Source organism: Diadema setosum, chromosome 4 (assembly GCF_964275005.1).
Source record: "Diadema setosum chromosome 4, eeDiaSeto1, whole genome shotgun sequence".
Lineage (NCBI taxonomy): Eukaryota > Metazoa > Echinodermata > Echinoidea > Diadematoida > Diadematidae > Diadema > Diadema setosum.
In genome coordinates, this window is record NC_092688.1 from 7,529,502 (window position 1) to 7,556,928 (window position 27,427).

The 27,427-nt window shown below is 37.5% G+C and overlaps 1 protein-coding gene across 1 annotated transcript; it reads right to left on the reverse strand.

The window, feature by feature from the left end:
- Nucleotides 1–1,056: 1,056 nt before the first annotated feature.
- On the reverse strand, nucleotides 1,057–27,182 carry LOC140227455 (probable ATP-dependent DNA helicase HFM1). Its single transcript, XM_072307859.1, has 29 exons — nucleotides 27,008–27,182; nucleotides 24,989–25,045; nucleotides 24,068–24,135; nucleotides 22,752–22,884; nucleotides 22,045–22,196; nucleotides 21,309–21,389; nucleotides 20,702–20,881; nucleotides 20,393–20,439; nucleotides 19,838–19,991; nucleotides 18,584–18,716; nucleotides 17,849–17,950; nucleotides 16,957–17,150; nucleotides 16,289–16,335; nucleotides 14,899–15,080; nucleotides 14,210–14,293; nucleotides 13,417–13,508; nucleotides 12,932–13,086; nucleotides 12,260–12,357; nucleotides 11,053–11,267; nucleotides 10,639–10,722; nucleotides 9,425–9,582; nucleotides 8,647–8,750; nucleotides 7,473–7,652; nucleotides 6,106–6,398; nucleotides 4,843–5,098; nucleotides 3,815–4,493; nucleotides 2,781–2,910; nucleotides 2,090–2,160; nucleotides 1,057–1,268 (listed from the first exon to the last, which is right to left on the reverse strand). Exons 1-29 carry the CDS (start codon nucleotides 27,180–27,182, stop codon nucleotides 1,211–1,213), a joined length of 4,362 nt encoding a protein of 1,453 aa, XP_072163960.1. The 3' UTR covers nucleotides 1,057–1,210.
- Nucleotides 27,183–27,427: the final 245 nt, after the last annotated feature.

Here is a 27,427-nt window from a genome sequence, read left to right on the forward strand (position 1 = left end):
ACTCACTATATATGATTTGTGATTACTGCAGTTCTTGCAACATGTATACAAAATATAAGGTTGTACATACACTTAGACCATTTGGCTTTCAGTAGAGAAAAACAATGTTCATTTCTAACTGAAACACAAAGTCTCCACTCCTATGGTTGATTGACCATGTAGTGGAAGTGTTGATATTGTTCATACATTACATACAAATAGGCATTTAAACATTGATCAGCAAAAACAGAGGTCTCCTGCACTTACTCATGAGGCTGTATATGCCAGAAGATAATGTTAACCCTAAAAAGACTGGGCTATTTTGGTAGCTCGAAAGACTGGGGGGGGGCCTAAAGGGCCCCCCCTTAAGATCTCGGCCATGGATCGCGCGATCGCCGCGGAAATTTGCACAATGGTAGTGTGAGATGTAATCTACAAGATCGTATATTTAAATTTTCCAAAATAGTCTTCTTTTATTTTATTTTGATTAATTATGCTAATTTATGCGAGAAATCAGACCTTTTTTATCTAAATCAGTAAATAAAGCTCCAAAAGTGCTCATTTTTGGTCTAGATATTCTTTGTAGCATTCTTAGCAAATGTACTTGAAAAAAAATTCGGTATCAAAATTAATTTCTTATTTATTTTATTGTTTTATGAATTTCTTATGTATTTCTTTGTTTTTTCGACCTTTTGTTTTTTTTGTTTTTTTAGCAAAATTTGTGGCAGACCCTATTTGAAGCATAACACTACTAAAACAAATTGATTTTAGCCATTGAGAGTAAAAATAAGCATATTTATATGAACCATGTGATAAAACTCAATTTGTATTGACTTTGTACACAAAATCACATTTTTGAGCCATTTTCGGTCTCGCGTGCATGTACAAAAAGTTATGTAACTTCAGAACCGTACCCCCGGGCGTCACAAATTTGGTGTCAAAATGTGCGGGAAACTCGAAAGAAAAAAGTCATAGAGCATCGCGGCGAGAGCATTGTGTGTTGCTGAGTAATCGCGCGAAATGTCGAGGGGGGGGCCTTTTAGGCCCCCCCCCAGTCTTTTTAGGGTTAAGGTGGAACTTGAGTAAGCTCACATACTGTACAATCTACAATCTGTACATAGTGCAACAGAATTTCACTTCTCACATCACTCAAGGACATTGTGCACAAATCTGATGACAAAACTTCAGCCTCTTCATGCAGAGTTTTCCCACTGAGGACTTTATGCATCAGCTAGAAGATGTCCTTGAAAATGCTGTCAAATGAGTCCTTGTTTTCACTGCTGTTTGCCCTGCAATGATGCAAAAGTAGCCACAAACACAAAATCAAATGTTAACACAGATACTATATCACAGATGAAAGCAGCATAATATAAATCAGCTTGATATTGAACACAGGATTTTTATGGCTGAGGTCATCTAAATTAAGGTGAAATGGCGAAAAAGACATACAATTGCTTTTGAAGGACACAATTCAACAGTTCAGCCACGCTTATCACGAGTAGGATAATTGGGACTACCTGGTATATGCATGGTTGGCATGTACAGATGCCATATTTACCATTCATGTAGGATTTCACATTTTCCCTTCCCGATCCTCTCAAGTCTTGGGAATTATTTGACAACAAATTTGTCCAGATCATGTCCGACAGCAATAATGAGGATACATTTCAAATGCTAAATGATTGTTTACATGGAAGTGTGGAGGAAATTAAATGATTGCAGTCCTCAATCAACAAAAACTATACAAATTTTCCAGAATAAGTTTTCTCCCAGCTAAAAATAACGCATGAAACAATCGCAGAAATACAAGTAGAACAGTATGAAATATAACTACAACACTTAGTCCATTTCCAGAGATTGGAACGTCAATATTTCTGACAAATCATATTTACTCTTGACCTTATATTCAACTTTTGATCTCGTAAAAACGATTTAATGGGAATATTTCTCTTTTGGTTATGAATCATTCTATGCCAAGGTCATGTCACATCAAAGCACTGTAACACTGTACTTTGACAACTGAGAGGTTCAGAGACATAGTGAGTGATAAAAATAGTATGGTAGTGACAAACACTTGTGCCTTTAATTGAATACTTTTGATGGTACTTACGATGGAGATTTGTCAACAAAGAAATTGCCTATTGCAGCTCTCTGCATTGCCCGGCTGTTACTTTGTTGCTTCTGCTGAGAAAGATACCAGAGTGAGATTACAAGTTTCATTGATCATCCATATATGCATAATGTTTCACTCTGTCGGTAGTGCAGATCGAAGTTAACACAGATTGCCTGAATAAAACCCATATTGCAACATACATTCTGAAACATTGGCACACACTCTTCAAAGGAGAGAATTTTGAAGCAACAGAATAGATGTAAATTACATGAATCCACCCTGTGTACTTGTGTGAAGAAAGTTTAAACTAACTCCTGGCACTACGGCAGTAGTTAAACTTTTCATCAGTGGGTCTTCTGGTCTATAGATTACCACTGAGTATTTTATCCATGTAGATGGGTATCAAGTCTACCATAGTATACTCAGAGCCTTTCATACTCCTGTTTCTCAATTGCCAATGGATTTTACTTATCCAGCCATTTACAAGTACATGTACTTTGATAATGAATCAAGATTGTACAGAGTGCTGCTCTCTAACTTCTTCATTGTATTATTCCTAAGCAGATTTATGTCAAAAGCAAGAGAATGCTTGCCAAGAAGTTGGTATATCCACTTTTCCAATACAAAGCAAAGTGCAGTACTAAATCAATGTGTGTAAAAAAATGTGTTCCAATAATCTTGGAATTACCTGTGCCATGTAGTCTCTCTCTGCAGACTCCAGGCAGGTTATGAGTGTCTTGTCATCAGGGCTGCTTTCATTGACTTGCTCTCCAGACTTAGGAAATGATGTTGAAGCAACTGGATGGGAGCCTTGGCACCTGGAAAGTGTAAGAATGTGTGCATATGTGTGAAAGAGAAGTGCTCAGGCCGAGTGGCAATATGAGAGATGATAGAAAAGGATTTATGTTAATCTGTTGTACAATTTTCTAATTTTCTATTTAGAACTGGAGTCACAACATTTCGCTCGGATGTTGCAAAGCTTTACAGGTCATATACGTATTTCACTGACAAGGGTATTCCCTTTTTAAAAAAGTATACTGAATGGAAATCATGACTCATATTTTAGTTATCAGGTATCCATAAACTTTATTCACATATGTGTCTGCCAACATGTTAGCCCTTGACAATGTGAACATAACAATCAGAATGAGAGGTTTCCTGAGGTCATGCAGGGGGCAGGAATTCCTACTTGTGTAGGCTACAAACATGTGCAGCAAAGGCAGCTTTAAAATATGTCACATTCGATATTCACATCTGGTGTCTTTCAATTTCTCAACAAGACAAAGAAACTAATACTTATTCTAGTTGTGTAACTGTTTCATTCCAAATTCATTTGTGTCATTGTAAATAAGTTTTTCATATCAAACAGAATTTGAATTAATAGAGATACTCCCATAAAACACTCATCCTATATCTAAAAAGATAGTCATGGCACTGTGGAAACAAAATATTACGATACAACAGAGACCATGAAAAAGATAGATTTGTTAAATAGATCTTTAACATGAAAAACCAAATATGAAAAGAAGATTAAAATTGCCATCTTTAAATTGTGTCTTTGCAGCTTTCACTATCTGATTTTCACATTGTCAGTGTGCACCACATATTTAGAAATTCCATGATACTGAAAAAAAAAAAAATGTACTGTATTTGCAATCTATCAAAAGAGTAAAGAGAGCACTGAAGAATTTAACAGATGCAATATACAACTGTATGGTTTACCTATTTCCAGGATTTGGCTTGTTTAGGGAGAGTTGTGCAAGTGGTTTGGTCCACATACTGCCCAGTGGAGGCCTCTCAAGATGCAGTCGATTAGTGGAGGTCTCCTGCCTGTAGAATCCTGCATTTTGCAAGGGTGAATGCTTTGCCCTACCTGTTGCAACTGATGTGACATTCTGGGCAAATCTCCTCGGAATTGAAGGCAGGGGCACATACTGGTCTTCCTGAATGGCTCGTCCCTGACTGGACTCTTCAAGTGATGATGCAAAGGTATGCTTGATGGATGACAATGGACATGGTCCAGTACTGATTGCTTCAGATGTTTTATCTTGAGACAAACAATCAAGAGGAGGAACAAACTGATCGCTGGAAGGATTCTTGCGCCTCTTCATAGACTGATGGTAGGAAATCTTCGATGGCAGCCTGCCACCTGATGAATGGTTAGCTTGATCACAATGGTTCATTTGGAAGTATGAACTGGAACGGTTCTGTTGGGAGCTAGGTTGAGAAAGGGGGTGGTCAGCTGTAGTAGCCATGTCTTTCCAGAGATAGCCAGATGGAGTAGGTGGGTGAAGGTATTCATCCTGATCTTCAAGGCAGATGATATCATCCTCTGCACCAAGGTCAAAGCATGGCAGGTCCTCACCAGTTGCATCAAAGCTGAGAGACACATCAGGAAGCTCTGCTCACATGAAGAGATTAACAAAACAGATGTGATAGAGCAATGATTAATGTATTGTAGGCCTTGCAAAACTGGATTTGTAGAATGCAATTGAATCTAGAAATGAATGCCTGTAAAGATCATGCTTTATGTGACATAGTGATATTGGGGCCCCATTTCACAAAACTTGTTATCAGTGACAAGTTGTCATAGTTGTTATAAGCTACTGAAATCCTTGCATCTGATTGGCTAAGAGCAAATTTGTCAAAGAAATGTGGCAGTTGTCACTGATAACAAGTTTTATGAAATGGGATCCAGGTCATCAAAGGCTTGATAACAAGTCACAGGAGGGTGTTAAAATATAAGTCACCTTCACTTTCATCTCCATCATTCCACTCAGGCTTTTTGTCAGGTGTCCTCCTCCCCCTCTGATCACAGTAAAAGTCCAGGTGCTCCCAGCCAGAACCCACAGGGGTCTTCTGGAATGGTGTAAGGTCCGGAGTTCTGGTGGGACAGGGTGTTGCGGGCGTGTTCCCTGTTTTCGGCGGTGGCAGGACGTTCTGGCTTGGCTTGAACGCAAACCTGTCCAGGCCTGGCAGAGGGGCCATCAGCGTTGAATCACTGAACTGTGGTTGTTTGAAGCCCAAGAGATGAGTGACATGTTTAGAGGTCCAAAAAGTATTCTTTGAGATGAATGAAATGCTTTGGAGGTCCAAAATGATTCCATGAGAGAAATCATTGCAGCTTTGCTTTCAAAGCTTGCAGGATCTATTTGTCACTCTCTTCTTGGCATTCCTCCAAGCTGGAAAAATGAAAGGAGCATCTGCTCACCAAAAGTAAAGTTACTTGGACATTAAATTAGTAATCAAAAACATTATTTTCATTACATCTTTTTTATGTACAAACCAAATGGACAGTTGTGAGGTGATGACATCATCACCTCTATTGTTTTTCAATGTCAGATGGTGACCAATTAGGTCACAACATGTGAAATTTCCATAACTTTCTCATCACTTCCTAATTATAAGTCTGATTTTGATAAAACTTCTACCTCTCTGTTCTTCTTTACTCTGAATGAGGTTGGCTAAAATACAGTATAGCGTTCCCAGTTTAATGAAGAATATTACAACAGTACATTGTGATTTCTGTGTGTATTACCAAAAGTGTACTGTGAAGTGGTTTTGTTGTCTTAAATCAAATTTCAGTATGCTTGATGATAACTATGACTTGCACAAACTATTTTCTAGTAATACTTCTACCTGCTCTGATGCTAAAAATTCCCATTCTTGTGGAGAAATGGCAGCTCATGATCTAGTTGTGGTTGCATGTCCTTTTAGATCTAAGCATGACAATTGCTAACAGTCCAAAAACATCCAGCCCATGTATAAGATGTTATTTTTGCTGTGTTAGCTCTTTAGTAGTTGATCCTCATACTCAAGAAATCAACTTCACTATCAGCTGTTGATGAACATATTATTGATCTCTTGTTAGAACTCCACTTTGTATCTTTCCTTATGCTTCCAGACATATTTTCCCTCTGAAGTCTTCTCTCTCTATTCTGGAACTATGATCTTTAATACAAAGTGGGTTTCTTGTACGATCTTCAAGAAATGTTTACCCATCATATCTGTACCTTGAGCCGTTTGACATCAGGTGTGACATTCATAGCCTGAGCCCTGTGGTGCAGCTGAGATAGGAAGCCGTCAAGTCCACGCTGAACTTTGGGCCTCTGGGGTGTGGCGGGGACGGGGGCTTCACTGTGACTGGTGCATTCCCCTGGAGGGGGCCTCTTGGTGGCCGACGCCCTAGACTTGGGTGCCGGCTTGACAGGGATTCCAAACTTGCAGCAGCTGTGACCACATGTGTCCTTGTCCAGACAGCGGTGGCAGCATGGTTTCCAGTCCCCATAACATCCAGGATCTGTGCCTTAACCAAATTCAATTGATGATTGAAAACTTTAAACAAACTAATGATTCTATGAAAGAATACTTGACAAGGGTGGTAGCACATACTAAATGGTTTATCTATACCTTTCAACTGATCAATATATTTGTTAAATGACACAACACATAATATCTATTTAATTCACACGATCAGAATATCGGCTGTGCAGAGTGAGAATTATGACTCAAATTTTTTCTTTCCAGATGATGCTCCAGTAAAACATATTTCCTTATAAAAGTTTAAAAGGCAAAGTAGATTAGTGTGTACAAGATTTTGATTACCCTTAAAGGACAAGTTCACCTTCATAAACATAAGGATTGAGAGAATGCAGCAATATTAGTAGAACACATCAGTGAAAGTTTGAGGAAAATTGGACAATCGATGCAAAAGTTATGAATTTCTAAAATTTTTGTGTTGGAACCGCTGGATGAGGAGACTACTAAGGCTCGTGATGTCATATGAGTACAACAGTATAAAGAAAATGTAAAGAAAATTCAACATATTTTCACTTTTTTTCACATAATAAAGGAGCACTTGACTTGCCTCTTTCTAAAGGCAATAGGAATAATATTACCCATAACATATGTCAGTAACGAGTCCAGGGAATGTGAACCTCTTTCAAAAGATGAAATTCTGTGAAATTCTCTTTATATGTTCCTTAGATTGTTGTACGCATGTGACATCATACACTGCAGTAGTCTTCTCATTCAGCGGTGACTGCACAAAATCTTCAAAAATTCATAACTTTTGAACGGATTGTCCGATTTTCCTCAAACTTTCAATGCTGTGTTCTACTAATATTGCTACATTCTCTCAATCCTTATGTTAATGAAGGTGAACTTGTCCTTTAAACTGTTTTGACTTGAAATACTTGCAGGTCTCTAAACCATATTCCTGTTATGAGGCAGCAAAGTAAAAGTTCAAGTTGCTCTAACAGAAGAAGCTGAATACCATAACACTGATGATATGAGTGTTCTGAACACTGATACAAAAACTGATCTCACATACTGATGGTATTCAAATCAGCATCAATGCTTGAGAATTACATTCACATACTCTCTTCTGACAATGCAGGCATTTGGGGCTTGCTGCAAATTCTTCTGGAGGATGAGCTTGGGACCAGCTTAACAAGGGCCGGCTTTGTTTCAGAGTTCGGAACAGACGCCTCGGTAACAGCCCTGAGGTGTTTCGGCCCAGAGTAGAATGGGGTGTACACATTCTGCACGTCCAAACCAACTGCAAAGCAGTATAATAGAAAAATTACAAATGATACACACACACACACACACACACACACACACACACACACACACACACACACACACATTGAACTTCTCTCTGTGCCATGTGAATTACAAAACAGGAAGCTCTTCCTGTGAGAGAGTGTAATTAAAGTTGTATGTTCAGTAATGACAATAACAGATACAGGTTGTTAGGGCAGAAGTGTTTCTGCCTTTTTCTTAAGTGTGTATGTGACATCTGCAGGTCACACAAATTATTCCTGATATTTCTGAGAAGCAAAGGCAGTGGAACTTTTTGCAGGTCTACAAAAATGTGGAGAACTGCACTTTGTTTAGGGATAACAAGCTGCTTCAATATGTAATTGCATACTAGGCAAAAGTGATAAAGTTTTATCAACACTATGCACGAGAACAGTAATATATATCACTCAACACTGCCATGTAACCTGAGCTGATAGACGAAAGTGTTGATGGGCAGTGACCCTCAAGCATCAAGGCCTTTCTTGCAGTGTCAGCCCCTACCCACGGAAAGATGCGATATATTTCACAGCATTATTGCAGGTTGAATCACAGAGGTACAAGGATGGTATATGAATGTGGCAGAGACACCTGCACATTTTTACACCCCAAACACAGACACGCACACGCACATACACACAGAAACACATACAGACAGACACACATACACACAAACAAACAGACATGACATACATGAAGGTGGCAGAGGGCAGTTCAGTGATTTTCGAAACGAGAAGCTGTGGGTGGTTCAAATGCTGAAGGCTTAATGGAACAAAGTATATTTACAGTGCAGCAACAACATGTTAGACTCAAATCCAAATCCGTAGATGTGAGTGTGGAACTAATAATATATTAAATAGAGGTGTTGGTAGAAAACTGACAAGGCATTATTGCTGTGCAGAGTGTACAAAGTCAACATCTTTCTAGTTTTAATCGGATGATGAGCATCATATATCTGTTTTATGGCATACCGTAGTCCTGGCTGATGAGATTAATGCTTATGTCCTCTCCCTCGAGTGCTCTCTTCACCTCCACTCGGCGTGTCCAGACACCAGACTGGAGCAGCTGGTTATCCCTGTGTCAAGTTGTGGGTAAGGAAGTTTTTCTTGTTAGCAAATCCATGGGTACTTTACTTTCCCACTATGAACTAATTGTAAGCTCTCACTTTACCTGGATATGTTAACAAACTACCTTATAGTGAAATCAATGTACTGATAATGTGCCACCCATAACTACATTGCCCTTGCCCTGATAGAAAGATGACTGTAATTGTTGACAATAATATTCAGTGAATAGAAAAACAGCATATGTCCCAAAAGTTCTAACAACAGATGCTTATTTCCACCCATACAAAACTAATACAGTTAACCTTGCCTAGGTCGAATCTATTTGGACTGAAGAAATAGCTTCAACTTTACAGAAAATTCGACTTATGAGAGATTTAAATGAATAGAATATTGAGAGAAGAGGACTTGAAAAGACCTTAGACTTACGTGATTATTTGATTTATGCGAGGTGGACTTTAGAAAGTTTGACTGTACACTTAAATTGTTGTAATCTTTCCTGACTCTTAGTACAAAGAACTCATCTGATACAGAACAAACATGGCTGTATATTGCTTGTTTCATATCAACCTCATCAATTTACTCACCTGTCAATTTAACTGGTATTCTTCCTATTCTTAAGCACTTTACATCACACAGACTTTCTACATTTTTTAAAGTGTTAGTATTGTTGCAGACAGCTTACATGATTCTCTGCTTGTAGACCACCTTGTTATCTGCATCACCCAAGAGGAGGAGGCAGGAATGGTTCCGTTTGGTAGTCTGCTTCTCAGACAGCTGCTCCCAATTGAGGAGACTTACAGTGATGCTCAGTTCTGCTCTCATGGGGCTGTACCTCGGAGTCTGGAATGACAGCCACAGATTGATATAATTTCAGTTTCAATTTAATTTCCAAGTTTATTTCATTTTTCGACCAGGGGGTGTTTCATAAAGCTGTTCTTGAAGTAACGAACGACCTATGAAAGACTGGTGATCAGATCTGGGCCCCGTTTCATAAAACTTGTTATAAGTGACAAGTTGTCATAGTTGTGACAAGCTACTGAAATCCTTGCATCTGATTGGCTGAGAGCAAATTTGTCATAAAAATGTGGCAGTTGTCACTGATAACAAGTTTTATGAAACGGGCCCCCTGATGTGCTATACTTATCAGAATTTCAATAATTCAGCACAAGAATTGATCACCAGCCGTTCTTAAGTCGCTCGTAACTTTAAGAACAGCTTTATGAAACATCCCACAGTACACCTACATCTACCAACATATCTCTTTTCTATCTTTTATTTATTTATCTGCATCTCTGTTTATCCATTTCTTTTCATATATATGTATTTATATCTAGCCTTGGTCTCTCTATCCATTAAGGTATTCATCCATCCATCTATCTATCTATCTATTTATCATTCTACCTACATGTACAACTACCTACTACTATCAAATCATCTACAACTGTCTGTGTATGTGTATGTGTGTGTCTGACTGGAATTAGAGATATTGTTATATTATTGACCAAATAAAAGAAATTGGAGACCTCTCTGCCAATAAAATAAAGTTTTGGGGTCCTGGATAATAGCCGACTGCAACATCTGGAAAATGTGTTTACATCTTCCTTAGATGGCCGAATTGCTGTGGATGCAAGCACCCACTGTAAGCACATGTTATATCTGACTATTTTGATATTTTAGGTTGATTTTTTCTTTAATGTCAAAGATGGATGAATAACAAATCATACCAGGGGATGTAGACTCAAGATATTTCTATGTTGTTACCTGCTCAACAGGCTATTTTTACCCTTAAAAAAAAAAGAATTTTGCTATGAGCAGTCCGCATTATGAATATCCTAGGAAATATTATTCATGTGGAAATGCATGAGATATTTCTTTGTGCTGTTGCTATGTTGTTACCTGCTCAATTGAAACATCATACTTTGGGAGATGCTGAATGGCTTCGATGATCTGGTTGCCAAAAGGAGGATGTCTGTTCAAAATCTAATTTACAACAAAAAGAAATACAACACCCTAAGCTTAAATAACCATGGGCTGACATCATGAATAAATGCAAATCATGAGGATAAAATTTAGGTTAGTATACAACAGAATTAAGAGGATATTCACCCCTCATTTTTAAACATATTTCAACCTTTCTTGCTCTGAAATGCTGCATGTATGCTGTGTATGAACAAAACTATTGACTGGTAGAAATAAAGCAACGAATGTATGACAAAATTAGCTTTTTACTTGTTAAAATAGATACTTTGTTCCTGGGGAATATGCCCCTTCTAGGTCTTAAAGCCAGGCTAAATTGTACAAAAGACTCACCAGTTCAATCTCTCGTGGGTTCTTCTTCTCTAATGCCTGGAAGCTGACCAGTCCTGCATTGACCAAGGCACTGGACATGGCGGGGCCAATCTTGTCCAGCTGGCGGGCCACATGCTTTGAGTTCTCCCACAGCCTGGCCTGGGTGCACTTGGCTGCAATGACTGCACTCAGTAGGGAATGAAACTCTGTTCTGGTCATCAGGTATTCTGTCAAGCCTGGTTATCAAATATATCAGCAAAGGCAAAGGGGAGCGCACAAACTAATATCAACACTGCCAATAATACTGCAAATAGCTAGACCTAGGCATTGTTAACATGACACATCTGGGTTGTAACTGATCCAAAACTATGTAGTTGTCACAATGCTGATTGTATAAAACCCCATTTTAGTATTTGAAGAGTTTGTTCGCAAAAAACGATAAGTCCATATTTGCCAAATTGAGGTATTAGCGATTAAAGGTCAAGAAAAATAGAGAGAATAATAAGAAAAGTTTTGCTTCTTTTGACCATAACTTCAAAAATATATCTTTATATGTAGTGACCAATATATCATTTAAAAGGTATTATTTTGTACTTTATGACAGAGACTGTACTTCAAAATCTTCAAAAATGGACTTATCGGTTTTTTCAAACAAGCTCTTCAAACATTCATGTTCTCTCACCCTGTGTAATGCCACAATCCATACTCACTTTACAGCACTCACACACCCATATTTTTTTTATTTTTTTTTTTTAGCACTGTACACAAATACATGATATATATATATTAAATATACCAATCTCCCATGTGGTATAATAAAAGTCACTGATTTTTTCAAACCAAATTGATGATACTGCATACAGGAAAGCAGCAACGTTGATAATGAGGAAGGTTTGTGATATTTCAGGCTCAAGGAATGTTTCTCTGTAAGGAATGGGTCCTACATAATGCACTACATTACATTTATATCTTTCAAAATTTTCACTCATTATATGAGTGATTCATCTATAGAAGCCTGTGGATGAATATTTCTGACCACAACTACCATCTTGTAATTATGAAGAGTCTTGTTACAGCTCATCTCATTGTATTAAGATCCTCTTTACTCTAGGGAATGATTTTAGGAAATTACATTCACACAGGTCTGTGATACATTGCTATTTATGAAAAGTTACACTGCCCCTCCCTGTAACAAACACATTTCCCAAGCACCCTACGCTATACTTACATCGAGTGAGTCTCTGGCATGCCCTAAAGATCTTGAAGCAGTCCTGATTCAGAGCAAACTCCTGAATGGGGATAGAGCCCAGTGTGGCCTGCAGTAGACTTGAGGGGCAAATCACATGTAGAAAAGTGAGCTGACAAACTGTAGGATTGTATCAATTTTGTGTTTTAGATCTGGTGGATGTCAATTTGATATTTTTATTGAACATCTCCTTTGAAGAAGTCTCTGTAGCTGAATTCAAAACCAAAGATGGTTTACAACAAATTTATGCAGGTCAAACTTGGAAGTACAGCACATCCTTGGGTCAGTTTTGTGTACTTCTGCAAGAAATGATAAAGTGATATAGCAAGGTGATTAACACTGATTAAAGAATATGACACTTTGGATGAGATTTTCTTTTCAGTAACTAGCAAACACATGATTGTCTGCAATGATTGGAATATTTGTGGTAATCCACAAGATTAAAACTAAACACCACATAGCAACTGATTGACAAACTGCCCTACATTGACGTAAATAAGTCCCAACAGAATAATTTCATGAATTTGAATAAACACCACATAGTTGGTGCACTATTAAGAAAATAATTGGGAAACCAATACACAGTTGGTAATTTCCAGGTGAAAAATTAGGGTATTTTTTAAAGAATGTGATTACCAGCCCTATGATGCTCACCAGTTGACTTTCATGTCGGTAGTCTTTATCTTGCCGTTCATGGGGAAGCGAATGGTGATGTGGTTCTTGTCCTTGTTCATCTTGTTCAGGACCTTCCTCTCATTCACCCTGAGCTGGATGTCAGCAAACTCCTTGCACTGGGACAGCAGTACAATCTTTGTGGGTGTGACATCAAATGATATATAGTGGAAGTAATGACATTACATGGCAATATCTGAATTTACTCAGACTGGACTTACTCTGGAGCTCTAGAGCATCAAACCATCTCACCATTTAGGATCTAGCGTAATACCTAGTATTATCTTGTCATCAAAGCATTACATAGTAGTCTATACGTTTACCAACAGCCTAATTTTCTTACTGTGATGACAGAAACATTGATCTGAATCAGAAATCAGTTACATGACAGAAGTGTAATATTTATCAGAAAACATCAACAAAATGATAAACATTTTGAGAAGTATCGATATTCAGAAGCCATTTACCATGTCAGAGAGGTTCTCCGTGCCAGCAATCTTTGTGAACTGCTTCATCGTCTCAAAGGCCACGCAATACCTTGCCATGAGCCTCCCCGTCTCTGTGTATGACATTTGAAGAGAGAGAGAGATGACCTTTAATGCCTAAACAGTACAATTGATTGCCTAACACGTTTGGCAGATTGGAATCCTTTCCTTTTCAAGCATGGACAGATAAAAGACAGCCATGTTTTGAATGCTAGATACAGGCAACTCTACGTAAGCCTACACCGCATATGTCAGATATTCAGCTAGGCCAATGAAAAAAAGAAAGATCTCAATCTATTTTCAAAGGCATATGTGTGTATTTTTCTATTTATGCAGAAGTTCAAATATCAATTAAAGCCATGCATTTTCCCAGTCCAATCAAGATTGTATATCGACCTTATCTTACATTTTCTGAGCTTTCCCCCCATTCTCTCTTTAACAGTCATCCGTTAGATAAAAATTCATTTTTCAATTGTAGGCTCTAGAGAACTACCTCCTTGGAGTACTTGCATGAAAGTGTGTAGTGTAAAATGTGGCTGGTAATTCTCTCCCTCTCTCTCTCTGATGGTGAATGACATTGAAACAAAGCGATATGGATAACCATAAAACATTTCCTTCAGAGGCACAGATGGAAGTTCCAACAAAGAATACTTGCTTTGTTTTTTTAAATCAACTGATATGACTTCTCACCGTCTCAAATTCTCTATGAACATACTCCATGCTGAAGAAGTGGAATGTATCTGAGGAAAGTCAGTGCACATTAAATCAAACTTACCAAGAGGTTTGAGAACGCCACTCCCCATGTCCATGCTGATAAGGTTAATGCTGGCCAAGGATTTCAGATCTTTGGTACACATTTCTGTTAAATAAATAAAACATGAAAGAATAGGTGAAAATAATCCCCAAATATCTTAAATGCATCAAATTTGAAAAAAAGACTTTCAAATTTGAAGACTCATTTGGGTGTGATAGAAACAGTATATGATATCTCATATTTCATGTGTAGAAAAACTATTATGAGCATACAAAACACTATTTTTTTTCCCCATGAAGAATATAGGCTCATATGTCGAACAACACAGCAATAAACGCTGTCGTAATGAATAACACTAAAAAAATAAACAAAAACAATAACAATCTCAGCACGTATACTGAATGTAAGCATTTGTCTTGATACATTGATTCTGAGTTTCAAATACTAATGCTAAACATATCATTTATTTGTATACTTGACTCAGTATGAATAAAGTTGACACATACATTTCAACCCAAAAGGCACATGCCAAAACGCATCACACATGTTACATCAGCCACACAGACTGGTTTGTACAACAGTACATTTAGAAATCAAGTTTTATGGGATATTTCTGCTTGGGCCTTCACAGGAATCTACTGAATTAGTATCATTCAGACATATTGATATCTTGAAGACCAGTTTGAATTGAGAGGAGGTACATGAGAAACCTTGTAATTTCTGCTCAAGCTGTGTCTGAGTGAGTCCCACAGGCAGCCCATAGTGGGTGGGGTTCTTCTGGAGGCGGATGTAGAGGAAGGTAGATTTGAGCCACTCCAGGGCTATCTTCATCTTGTCTATGGTATGGAGGACTATCTCAGCATTCAGGTGTTCCACCAAGTGGTTGTGAAGACTGCCGCACATGGGTGGAATAATGTAGGATGCATCATATTTTGAATGATTTCCAGGTCTACTGCTACATGATGATCTTTAAAGGACAAGTTCACCTTCATAAACATAAGGATTGAGAGAATGCAGCAATATTAGTAGAACACATTAGTGAAATTTTGAGGAAAATTGGACAATCGAGGCAAAAGTTATGAATTTTTAAAATTTTTGTGCTGGAACCGCTGGATTAGGAGACTACTAAGGCTTGTGATGTCATATGAGTACAACAGTATAAAGAAAATGTAAAGAAAATTCAACATATGTTCACTTTTTTTTTGCATAATAAAAGAGCACTTGACTTGCCTCTTTCTAAAGGCAATGGGAACAATATTACCCGTAACATATGTCAGTAACGAGTCGAGGGAATAGTGTACTTTTTTCAAAAGATAAAATTCTGTGAAATTCTCTTTATATTTTCCTTATATTGTTGTACGCATGAGACATCATACACTGCAGTAGTCTTCTCATCCAGTGGTGACTGCACAAAAACTTCAAAAATTCATAACTTTTGAACAGATTGTCCAATTTTCCTCAAACTTTCAATGATGTGTTCTACTAATATTGCTACATTCTCTCAATCCTTATGTTAATGAAGGTGAACTTGTCCTTTAAGCAGCTTCTTGTTACACCAATCAACAGACAGATGAATATATGTACATGAAGAATGAAATGTCAACTCAAAAAAAAAAAACAAAAAAAAAAAACTTCCTGATTTTTACTGTTTGGCTTCTTACAAGCATTTATTTGCTCTGTTGGTGGAATCAACTTTGACAGACCAAAAGTCATGGGTGCCCAAAGTCACTGATATTAGTGCTTGGATGTAATTATTCATAATTGTTTTAGTTTTTTCATTATCAAATTAGTTACTGCAAATAGACAAATATACAATGAACATGTTACAGTATTTTCTCTTGTCATAAAGCCAAGCTTTATTCACAATCAAACTCTCTTAGATATCTCATGACTATATAAACTGGTACAACCACTCTTCATGGAATGATCAGCTAATTCTATTCACACAAAAACTGCACACACATGCAGAAATCAAAACCATATCTGTATCCTATTACCTGATTTTTGAAATATTTTTGTCAGTCAAATTGGTTCACAATGTAGGTTTGATTAGTGTTAATAACAGATATCATACTAGAAGACTTATCTTGAACAGCATACCTGCTTTCGATCTCTTCTGTCCCATTTAGGAGATTTTCATACTTGAACTGTACAGATGAAAGAGAGATTTACTCCTTTGGAAAGTGCATGTGCTACTCCTTTTTCAATAATACTTTTTTTATAGGACTCTGACACAATGTGTGCAGACTTAAAAATTTGTGAACACTGCTCATCATGAAGCAACACATGATTAAATTTCAAAATTCAATAGACAACCGTGAACAAACACAATGAGCTAGTATAAATTTACCCTTTCTACAAAACATTCTTTTAATCATGACAGGTTCGTATTATACATAAATGAGACTTTATGATACTTTAGACATGCTGTAAACATCCACCTCCTGTAAACTGTGAAAGTGGATATTTTCATGCAACTAATTTTTCGTGCTTGGCCAGGTAAGAAGAGTTTCACATGTTTTTCATTCCATGGAATCAAAACACCAAGTACAAGAACATACGGCAAGTATAAATATTTGCATGCTTTTATTTTTGCGCTGGTTTCTGGTTGCGCGAAATGTGCGAAACTTTCAACACCGCGAAAATTTCCACTTTTACTGTACTCTTTCATTTGAACCATGTACTACAGGCTTTAATGTGACTCTCACTTCCATTAATGCATTATTACTGAAATCCATACTGCTGCAAATTGACTGGAAAATCCAAACCTTTGTCTTTTGCTTGGTCATGATGACAGCTGTTGCCGTGGTGTCAAACTGTGGCCTGCCTGCCCTGCCAATCATCTGCAGGATCTGGGTCTCGCTGTACTCGCGGTACATCCCAGCAACGTAGTGCTGTGTGGACTTTACCACCACAAGGTGTGCCGGCAAGTTGACCCCCATCGCTAGGGTACTGGTTGACACTGATGCAGAGACGTAGGAAAGGGGAGGGAGGTTTGAATGATGAAGATGAATGAATTTGCCATGTGTCATTATACAGGGTTTACTTAGCACTTCTACAAGGTTATCAATCACCTGTCCTGGGTCTAGATGATATACAGTACATCACAATGCGAACACTTTCATTATAATCTACAGTGTAGTAGGAGTATCTTATGTACCAAACATGAACGGTAAGCCTACCTTATTGTCAAGAGGCCTAAGCTCCAAAGAGTTTATCAGGATCACCACCAAATGATATAGAACTCAACTGGCACATGGTAACTTTGACATGAACAGATATCATACAGCACATACTTTATGGTATAATCTGATGTCACCGCTATAAACATGGTACATTACATTAATTTGTGGCAGTGCTGATATGAAGAAAAGGTGGTATGCAGCAAAAAATTGATTTTATTCACAGAAAAAATGAAAGGAGGACAGTTACAGTCACTTCACATTGATGTGAAAGATATTTTCTACAGTGCCAAGTAGCTGGTAACCTGACCCAAGTTTGTATAAACATTACAAGTGACAAGCAATACCAAGAAATCTGCATCTTAGTCTGATTCTTTTTCTTGTCTATTACTGCATTGAGTGGTTGCACTTTCAGTTTTGATGTCTAGAGGGGGAAAACATGCTAGGTTGTTTGAGAAATCTCTTGCTCTGTTCTTACTGAGGACTGGTAGATCCCCCTGCAGGAACATCTCTTCCACTGCCTTCCTATCCTGGAGATCCAGGCCAGCGTGGTGGAAGCCAACACCATTCATCACAAGGTCTGCAGATTTGGCACAAAGTATAGTGACAGAAATGTGATGTTAGTTGTTGTTTCTGCATGTGATTGGCTAATGTATCTGTTTAAGCTTCACCTTTGCCTTCCTGCTTCCTCTCCTAATCTTTGTTATCCAATTCTGTTCATTGCGGTCTGTAACGAGATCAAGGTTTGGATCCGACCCTTGTCCTCTTCAGCATGAATTGTTTGTTTTGTTTTGTTTTTTTTTTTTTCATTGGTAACCCGAGTCCTTTAACCCGTTGAGGACGGTTTGATTTTGCTACAACACGCATTTCCCATAGACACCTGCCCGAGTATACTCGCGACTCGTCCTCAACGGGTTAAAGAGAATACACATATCTGTTATATACATAAGTTATTATACACTTACACAATTTGAATTCATTCTACATGTATGTTCACAATTCAAATGTTTGACCATTAAGATTTGCCATTCGGCCTCCTTTAGGCAGTATGAAAAATGAATAGGGTTAGGCCATATGCCAATGTCAGCACAAGGAAAAATTTATTTCATCAAGTCAAATTTTAGTGTGTGAATTGTAGCATTTATCACTTAAACCTATGTTCATCATCACCATCAAAGTATCACAACTTGCTCATGTGCCTTTGCAATAATACCTCTCAGCTTGGAGTCTCTGATGCGATTGTTGTATATCTGAAGTCTCTGACGGTAAATGGAGTTCATGATGAATCTTGCCTCCTTGACGAGTATTGCAGCAGCTTGCTCTACTGCCTTCCTTGTGGCACAGAACTAACATAGGGACATTACAAGGAGAAAATACAGGGAGACACTAAATCTCTTTGAAGCTAATGTTTGCATCTGGAAATAGATGATATACATGCTCAGTTTAAATAACTGTTCAGGAAATTAAGAAGGATTGTAGGCACTTTGATGGATCAGAGATTAAAGGGAAATATAGATATGTACCATCTAGCAGCAAAATCAATCAAGTACAGTTCGACCTCGATTATCTGGTCATGTTGGGACCAGCGCTCATCTGGATAAGCGAATTGGCCGGATATGGGAGACACAATATTAATGTACAGTGTATATAGCTGCCGTCCAAGCTGCCGTCCCAGTGCACTGGCAGCTCGGCAGGTAGCGTACCCCGCAACGGTGGTGTAATCTACGCTAGCCTGCGCAAAATTGTAGTCCCTTCTTCACAAAAATAAAGTATATCTTCATGTGAAAATCATACATGTTTTACCTCATTAGATATTGAGAAACCTATGATTTATCATGCACATCTTATGAAATTAGCAAAATAGATCCATGAAAGTCACTGTTTTTTCTCAATTTTTGAATGAAAAAAAAAAAAGTCCTTCACTGCGTGAACGCGTCCGGATAATAGAGATTTCCGGATAAAAGGAGGCCGGATAATTGAGGTCAAACTGTAGATAGCACCTCTTTGTACCTCCTTCAGGGTTTATGATGCAGCAGGATTTTGTAGCAGAAATAGTAATGATACATATTATAAATAAAACCACACTTCTGCTGGCAAGTCAAAAAAAAAAGAAGATATTTAAGAAAGCCTCTAGATTCTTAAATGTATAATAGGTTGATAACTAGTCTATTGGGAATGAAGTTTATCGTTAAAAAACATAATGCGGAGTAACAGATATCCAAACATTACATGGATGTCTCACCATATTTAACATTGATTACAAATTGTACAAGTTCAATACACTTCAACAGCACAAAAAAAACAAACACTTATCCAACAGTGTAGATATTGTTTTAAGGTGTGCTCTGCATTATGCTTATTAACACTTTTTGTGCCAATGAGTAAAATTTTCATAAAACTCACCCACATGGCTATGAACAAGAATTTAATGTGGCATGCAGAGATTAAACAGATATCATTCCCCTACCACAAGAGTAGGCTTGTTCTCAGAGTAGGTCTGGATGACTCCACTCAGCTTGTAGTTCAGTGACAGATCAAACTTGAAATCAGAGAAGTTTTCTGAGCAGGGATAGCCAAGAACCACCTTGCGTAGTTTCACTGGTCTGTGACTGTCGTCAAATCTGGAAAAATCCAGGAAAATGAACCCACAGTATAAAGAATGACTTACTGTCAATTAATCACTGGTTGTTGGTATAGTGAGGTTTATTTGAAATTAAAGCAGACCAATATATCTGACCCACAAGACATGCAATGACAATGTGCCTGTGAAGATTCTAGCCTGTAATGGTGCTTGCTGCACGTATGTCAGAATAATGTATTATGGAATGATCTGTACTGTTTTAATCATCACTATTGTCTTTTATCAGGAGATTTAGAAATAATCTATTTCATAGATAGCATAAGATGACTTAACTATAAAGTTTCAAATTCTTCATAACTCTAGAATTGTATGTTTGAATTAAGTAGTGACATTTGTTTTTTGTTTGTTTGTTTGAATAGGCATTCATGGAGGTCAACCTACCTATGGAATATTGCAGCTTGTCCAGCTGACCCTAGCCACTCTGCTATCTACATGTTATAAACAGAAAAATGAAAACATCAATCATCACAGCAGCATCTGACCATAAAACTACAATCTTCATGAAGTTACAACATTCCTGTAGAAAGTCATACTACAAGTATTGTGCACTGCAGAAATTGGCACATGATATACATGTACTAATGAGAGATAATAACTTGGTGAGCAATGAAAGATAATATGTAGATTTCCTGGTGCTGGCGTTGAATGTTGTGGTAGGAAATGGGTATCACGTCAAGGACTGAGACATACATCTTTGATGTTGGGTATGGTTGCCGATACTGCCACAAAGCGGAGGCGAGCAGCTCTGTTTTCTTCCGTAGCATGACTGGAATTTGTTTCATGCTCGGGCTGGGCCGCCCGCACCGTCTTCATTCTGCTGATAACAGCCTCTACAGTGGCACCACGTGTCTCTTCATTCAGTGAGTGGACCTATTAGGAAGAAGAGTGTTAGAAACAGAAGTCAGTATCATGATCACCATTTATGAATTGACAGTACTTCTAATGTGTACATTAACAATAGATGATGACACAAATTTTCATAATCAAGGGATTAATAGTTTAGGAAATATCTGGCCTGAGACCGACAAACATTTTTGTATCTGCTACTACTCATGCCATTACATATACTTCTTGCTTTACCAACTGTCATCAGAATTACACTCTATGACCATAGGGTCCTATGTGCAGGAAGCTACTTGGAAGATAGTTAAAGCACACTGCACATAAAACCTGTACATCAATTAAATAAGTATTATCCACACATGAATTACGTGGGTAGTAATCATCCTGACAGGTTTTTTTTTTTTTTTTTCAAGAGAGAATATGCTGCTGAATATCAGTAGTGAACATTTCCCACCTCATCTACAAGGAAAAGCTTGACCAGCTGTACCAGAGACTGGTTATCTCGCCATCTTCTTGTCATGCTGTCCCACTTTTCCTGCAATTGGCAGAAAACACAGTTTTCTTTTATCTTTTTGCATTTTTCTTTATTTCATTCAAAGACACTTTTTCTTCTCCGAAAAATTTCTTTACCATGTGATCATTAACTGGGTTTGATTTTCACTGTCGTATTAGTTTCAAACCTCATTCCCATCTCAAATGTTTATCTAAGTGCATTATCAAATCAGGCCTGTAACTGTGATGTGTGTTTCATACCTCTCCCCCTACAGTTTGCTTGGGAAGTTGGGAACACAGTTTGGAATGCATAATTTTACAAGGTACTTAAAATACAATTACAGCTTTATTTTCAGATATTGTCCCCCTCCCCCAGAAAAAAAAAAAAAAAATCTCTCACCCTTGGAGGTAGGACACACCACCCAAAATCTCCAAAAACTTCTCCCAACAAAGAGCAATACTGTTTTTAGTATTCATAAGCCCAATATAGTCTGCTGTAGTGAAGAGTACAAGCTATTTTGGTAACGGTGGGGATGCACTAATGCTCACATGTTAAAGGATACATGACAATATGATGACAAATCATGACATATGGAAATGACCAGAGCTGAATCACAGCAACAAATCAAATTACAATGTATGCCTATTGGAAATGTTTGTATGCGTGTTTTGAGATTTGCTGAACAATAGTCACTTACAGGGGTGGTAAAGATGATGTTGACAGCTTGGAGTTGGTAGAAGTCATCAATGTCTGAATCTCCAGTAAGTTCCTGGCATATCAAACCCAGTGGTTCAAACTTCTCTTTCCACTCTATACATCGCTGACTGCACAGAACCTTAATAGGCGCCACTGTACAAAGGCATCCAGTCATTATAATGCTAAGTTATGTGTTTTGAGTACCAACTGACGCAGAAAACCCTATACACATAGCATTATACACACACTCCAAAGTCCCTCGCACAGAAAGGGTTAAATACATGTAATCTTTGTCAAAAGAAGACGAAGAAGAAGAAGCTATCAACTATGAATTTAATATTTCCTCTTTGGTCAAAAACCAGAAAAGATACTTTGGGAAATAAATTGAGACGAGATCAAGACGTCGGTGCATTTGAAGCAAGTTAGGAAAATGCATTCCTCACAAGCACATACTGAATTTCAGTTGACCGATGTTTCTGTACAATCTCTAGTTATGACTGTATAATTATGCATCAGACCTTTGTTACTCATACTTGTGATTTCTCAGTTACAAACAATCCTGACAATCAGTAATCACAAACAATACTGATATGTCACAATAAAACATGATTCTTACATCATCAGACAATTACGTGCATTAGACATCTTTCAAAGCCATTCAATTGTGCACAGATTACAAATATAAAGACCAAGATGATACAGACTTACTGTACACCACTTTGGTCCTGTTGTCATAGCCTCCCTGAGAAACCAAGAGTCTAAGAATGGCCAGCTCAAACAGTACTGTCTTACCAGACCCAGTTGGGGCACTGATCACTAGGGGCTTGTCAGTATAGAGAATCTAGAAAACATCAGACAAATGATGTCACAAGAAGAGAATAAAAGAGAGTGGGAATATATATATATATATATATATATATATATATATATATATATATATATATATATATATATATATAGATAGATAGATAGTTACCGTAGATAGATAGATAGATAGATAGATAGATAGATAGGTAGGTAGGTAGGTAGGTAGGTAGATAGATAGATAGATAGATAGATAGATAGATAGATAGATAGGTAGGTAGATAGATAGATAGATAGATAGATAGATAGATAGATAGGTAGGTAGATAGATAGATAGATAGGTAGGTAGGTAGATAGATAGATAGATAGATAGATAGATAGGTAGATAGATAGATAGATAGATAGATAGATAGATAGATAGATAAAGAGATAGATAGATAGATAGGTAGGTAGATAGATAGATAGACCGTAAATAGATGGACTGATAGGGGAAGAGCTAGAGGTAGACATGCTGATGTTGACTTTTGACCCCGATGTCAGAGATAGCAAGCTCATAATTATCTACATATAAAATTCATATGCCAAAAGTTGGACCTGGATTTAACTCAATATTTCTTTACATTGTTACATGAATTGTTGATGCTGGCCTTGACCTCAACACCATGACCTCTGGCATATTACCTAATGCCCCTGGCACTAACAGAAAAAAAAGTGATCTCATGTGAAAATTGTCGGTATGATATGTCAAGCTCTTTCTTATTGATCCTGAATTACCAAGATGTCAAGATATGGTGGACGAACAGAGACATAGAAAGACAGACAGACAGAGAGACAGACAGACACAGAGGCAGAGACGCACACACATATATATTTGCATTCATATATTCAAAGCCTCTTGTTACCTTGTCCATAATGTTGATGGAGCATAGTATGTCAACATAAGAGCTTACTTTTGAGATGTGATCTGCAAATGAATGCAAATGTGAGTGAAATTACTCAGTACTTTGTGTCTATAGGGAAAATGCTTGACACTTTCACCCAGCATGTACACGAGTAAACTGAGCATCTGAAATTTAATGAATCACGAAATAATGACATTGCTTTGCAGATGGTGAAGCTTGATCAAATCAGACATGGATAGGAGAGCTCTCAGAGTGATTCATGCAAACAGTGAAATGCGATTTTCTGGCACAAGGGTTAACGCTCCAACTCCCACTTACGTCATCGAGGAACTGTGACTGGACAAAATTGAAGTATGGGAAGGGAAATATTCCCCTGTATTTCTCAGCTGATGATTGTGGAGTCAAGGAAAAGTGACTGCTGAAAAAAATACGCATCATAATGCATTCATTAGCAGTGACAAACACACAAGGGAAAAGAAGTGGTAATTATTTTACTGCATGAACTTTGCATACTTATGACAAACGTAATATTCCATGTAAGCACGACCCTGGAAAGTCAATGACATTTAAACAGGATTACAGTATGAAAATCCAACTCAGTAGACTTCAGCAAATCAGCTTGCTAGAGTTGCAACAAATGCTTTTGTACAAGCACAATACACTATCAATCATAAACCATGTATTTATGCACTCTCCTTATCAGCAAATTTCATGGTGATCAGAATTTTATTTCAGCATCAAATCACTGCAATTTGCGCACTCTTGATAGACTATCCAAATGTGGTATCATGTCAAAAATGGCTGTGACTTACGAATACACAAACTTGATCAAATTGATCAAAACAAACCTAAACTGTATTCTTACTTAATACATCTTCCAAGACAAGGGCTTTTATGTCAATTAACATGATAATTCTTTCATATTATGTGAAGGTGTTATGGTTCCCCTGGAAGTGTTGAGTTCAATGTCTTATGTAAAGATGATAGCAATCAGGTCAATCCTGAGCATGACAACTGATAATAACTTACCTCACAATTGCCTCTGTGAAGCTCTGTCTATGCAGGGATATGCTTTGTTGGATCCTCTTCACTGACATACACATTCATCACAACCAATGTTTTGCAGTCATTAGCAGTGTTTAACAAATGCATATGGGTATATCAGCTAAAATATTCTACAGATATCTGAAACTGTTATGATCCAGTTTAAATTAATAAACTTTTCAGCTCAAAGGATACGGATCTCTTCAACTGAACGAAGGCATTTCACTCCCCTGCTTCTAGTTACTGGAACACCTACATGATGAGATATTCACAGAATTACTGCAGTTGGTACTTTACGACCTCTAGATAAGCACTGAATTTGATGATATGCATTATGAAAGAAATAATTAAAAGAAATTTAGATACTCATATTCACAGGTAGTTCAAATCAAATCCATGGCTTAGGTTCAGTTAACAGACCAATACCCCTTTCATAAACTCAATAATGCGGATAATATCCGCAACATTTGGTCGTAAAATCGGAGCGGGGATAGAATAATGCGCATTATTTCGACCCTTCTATTATCCGCATAATAGCAGCGTCGGGACCAGATTTTGAGTTTATGAACGCAAACCCAAATAATGCGGATAATTGCCGGGGTGCGGTCAAACGTCACCTGTCTTTCCCGCAGGAGGGACGTGTGCAGTCACCATGACGATTATCCGCCTTTTTCAGGACGGGCGCTCGTAAAAATAATGCGGATTATTTTCAGAGTTTGTGAACGCATTTTTTATTGAATTGTCCGCATTATTCTTATGCGGATAATAGGAGGATGAGTTTATGAAAGGGGTATAAAACAAGCTCTGAAAGGCTTACCCAGCTTGTGCACATATGACAACGTGCATTCATGATGCAGTCAAAATTTGCTCAATCCATGCACTAAATCTAAACTACCTTTGTGAATTCCAGCCGAATGTATTGATTGATAACCCCCAACTCACATAAAATCCTTAAAATATCCTTCTTTACTTCTCAGTCATTCTTAAAGACAACTTAATGATACACAAGGAATTGCTATAACAAAGAAACATGACAACATTTAGTTCTCTCCTACATTCAAATAATCTGCAATAGAAATAATTTAGATAAAATTTACCAAGAGTCTCATAAGTAATATTGTTTTATTGTTGGACACTACACATGCCAACACACTCAGAATCTATCACAACAACAACAACAAAAAATATATATATATAAACCCTTCAAAAAAAGTTTGGAAATCTGACTTCAGTTGTAAATTTCTCCAGTTTGTAAGCACTATTCAATACATGCTTGATATCAATGAAAAGAGTATTAAATTTTCTTTAAAATGATATCCTACTCATTATGATTATACTGTCAAGTAAAGAACTATACTCAAAAGTGTCTGATAAGGTCTGCATTGAAAAGTTGCAAAACGAACAAGAACTGTCCTTATGAATGAGAATGGTCGTGAAGAGTACATAAAGAAAATGTTCTTTTGTGTTATCTTTTGTTCTCAACTGGTCAGCCATGAAGGCAAATTTCAATGGACATCTTAACTTCACATTCAAGTTTTCAGTGGTGGCATGCCAGGCAATTTTGATAGCTCATAAAGTTTTATGGTTGTACATCATGCCACTTGTAAGCAATGTTCAAAAACCCCGCGCCATAGGGCAAATTTAAGCTGAGATGCTTCAAAAAGATGACAACGCAAAACCAAATAGAGCGAGACCTGTGCGCAACTTTCTCGAGAGAGAGAGGGCATTATTAGAAATGGACTGGCCTTCATGCAGCCCCGACCTCAACCCCATAGAACATTTTTGGGATCAACTTGGTCAAGCTGTGGGGAAGAGGGTCACAAATGCAACAACATATAGGCAGGACTCCGTCAGATACTGGTTGACGCCAATCAACAGCATGAGGACACGGTGCCAGGCGGTGGTGCAAGCACTTGGCTCGTCCACCAGATGCTGAGCCCCGATCATGTTCATTGACAATATAAAGACAAAGTAAACATAAATATGAGAAATGATTGATCAAACTCCGATTTCCAAACTTTTTTGAAGGGTTTATATATATATATATATATATATATATATATATATATATATATATATATATATATATATATATATATATATGTATATATATATATATATATATATATATATATATATATATATATATATATATATATATTTATATATATATATATATATATATATCTACATCAAATTCTTGTTTTGTCATACTTTGAAGATGACTAGGAGGCTGGATTGGGATATCAAAGCGTTGATGGTCAAGATGCATCTGTCTCTGAGAGGCAGATTGAGCTGCAGACTGGCTTCCAGGAAAACCATCAGGCTGGGGGATCTCCTCTTGATTTTTGTCAAAGTTCAAGCTCTGGCTTGAGGGTATGTGTTGCATCGGAGGCACAAAGCGTACCCTTTGCCTGCCAAAAAACACAAGTTCATCAAAGCTGGTGATTCATCAGCATCTGCTAGTATCAGATGAAAAACACACACACACACACACACACACACACACATTTTGCATGTCATTTGGAACAAGGTAAACTTTGGATGACATTGCAGATAAGAACAACAAAAAAAAAGAGGAATATCTGAAGTAGATGTGCTTGGTTTGTTATCCAAAGTTATCACTTATTCTGA

Excerpts from the sequence above, each read along its gene's own strand:
- LOC140227455 (XM_072307859.1), bottom strand. The coding sequence starts at position 27,182 with ATGCAACACATACCCTCAAGCCAGAGCTTGAACTTTGACAAAAATCAA. Across the intron at positions 24,136-24,988 it reads TCGTTCAGTTGAAGAGATCC|CTGAGAAATACAGGGGAATA; the intron begins GTATCCTTTGAG and ends CACAATCATCAG. Across the intron at positions 4,494-4,842 it reads TGATGGAGATGAAAGTGAAG|AGCTTCCTGATGTGTCTCTC; the intron begins GTGACTTATATT and ends TCATGTGAGCAG.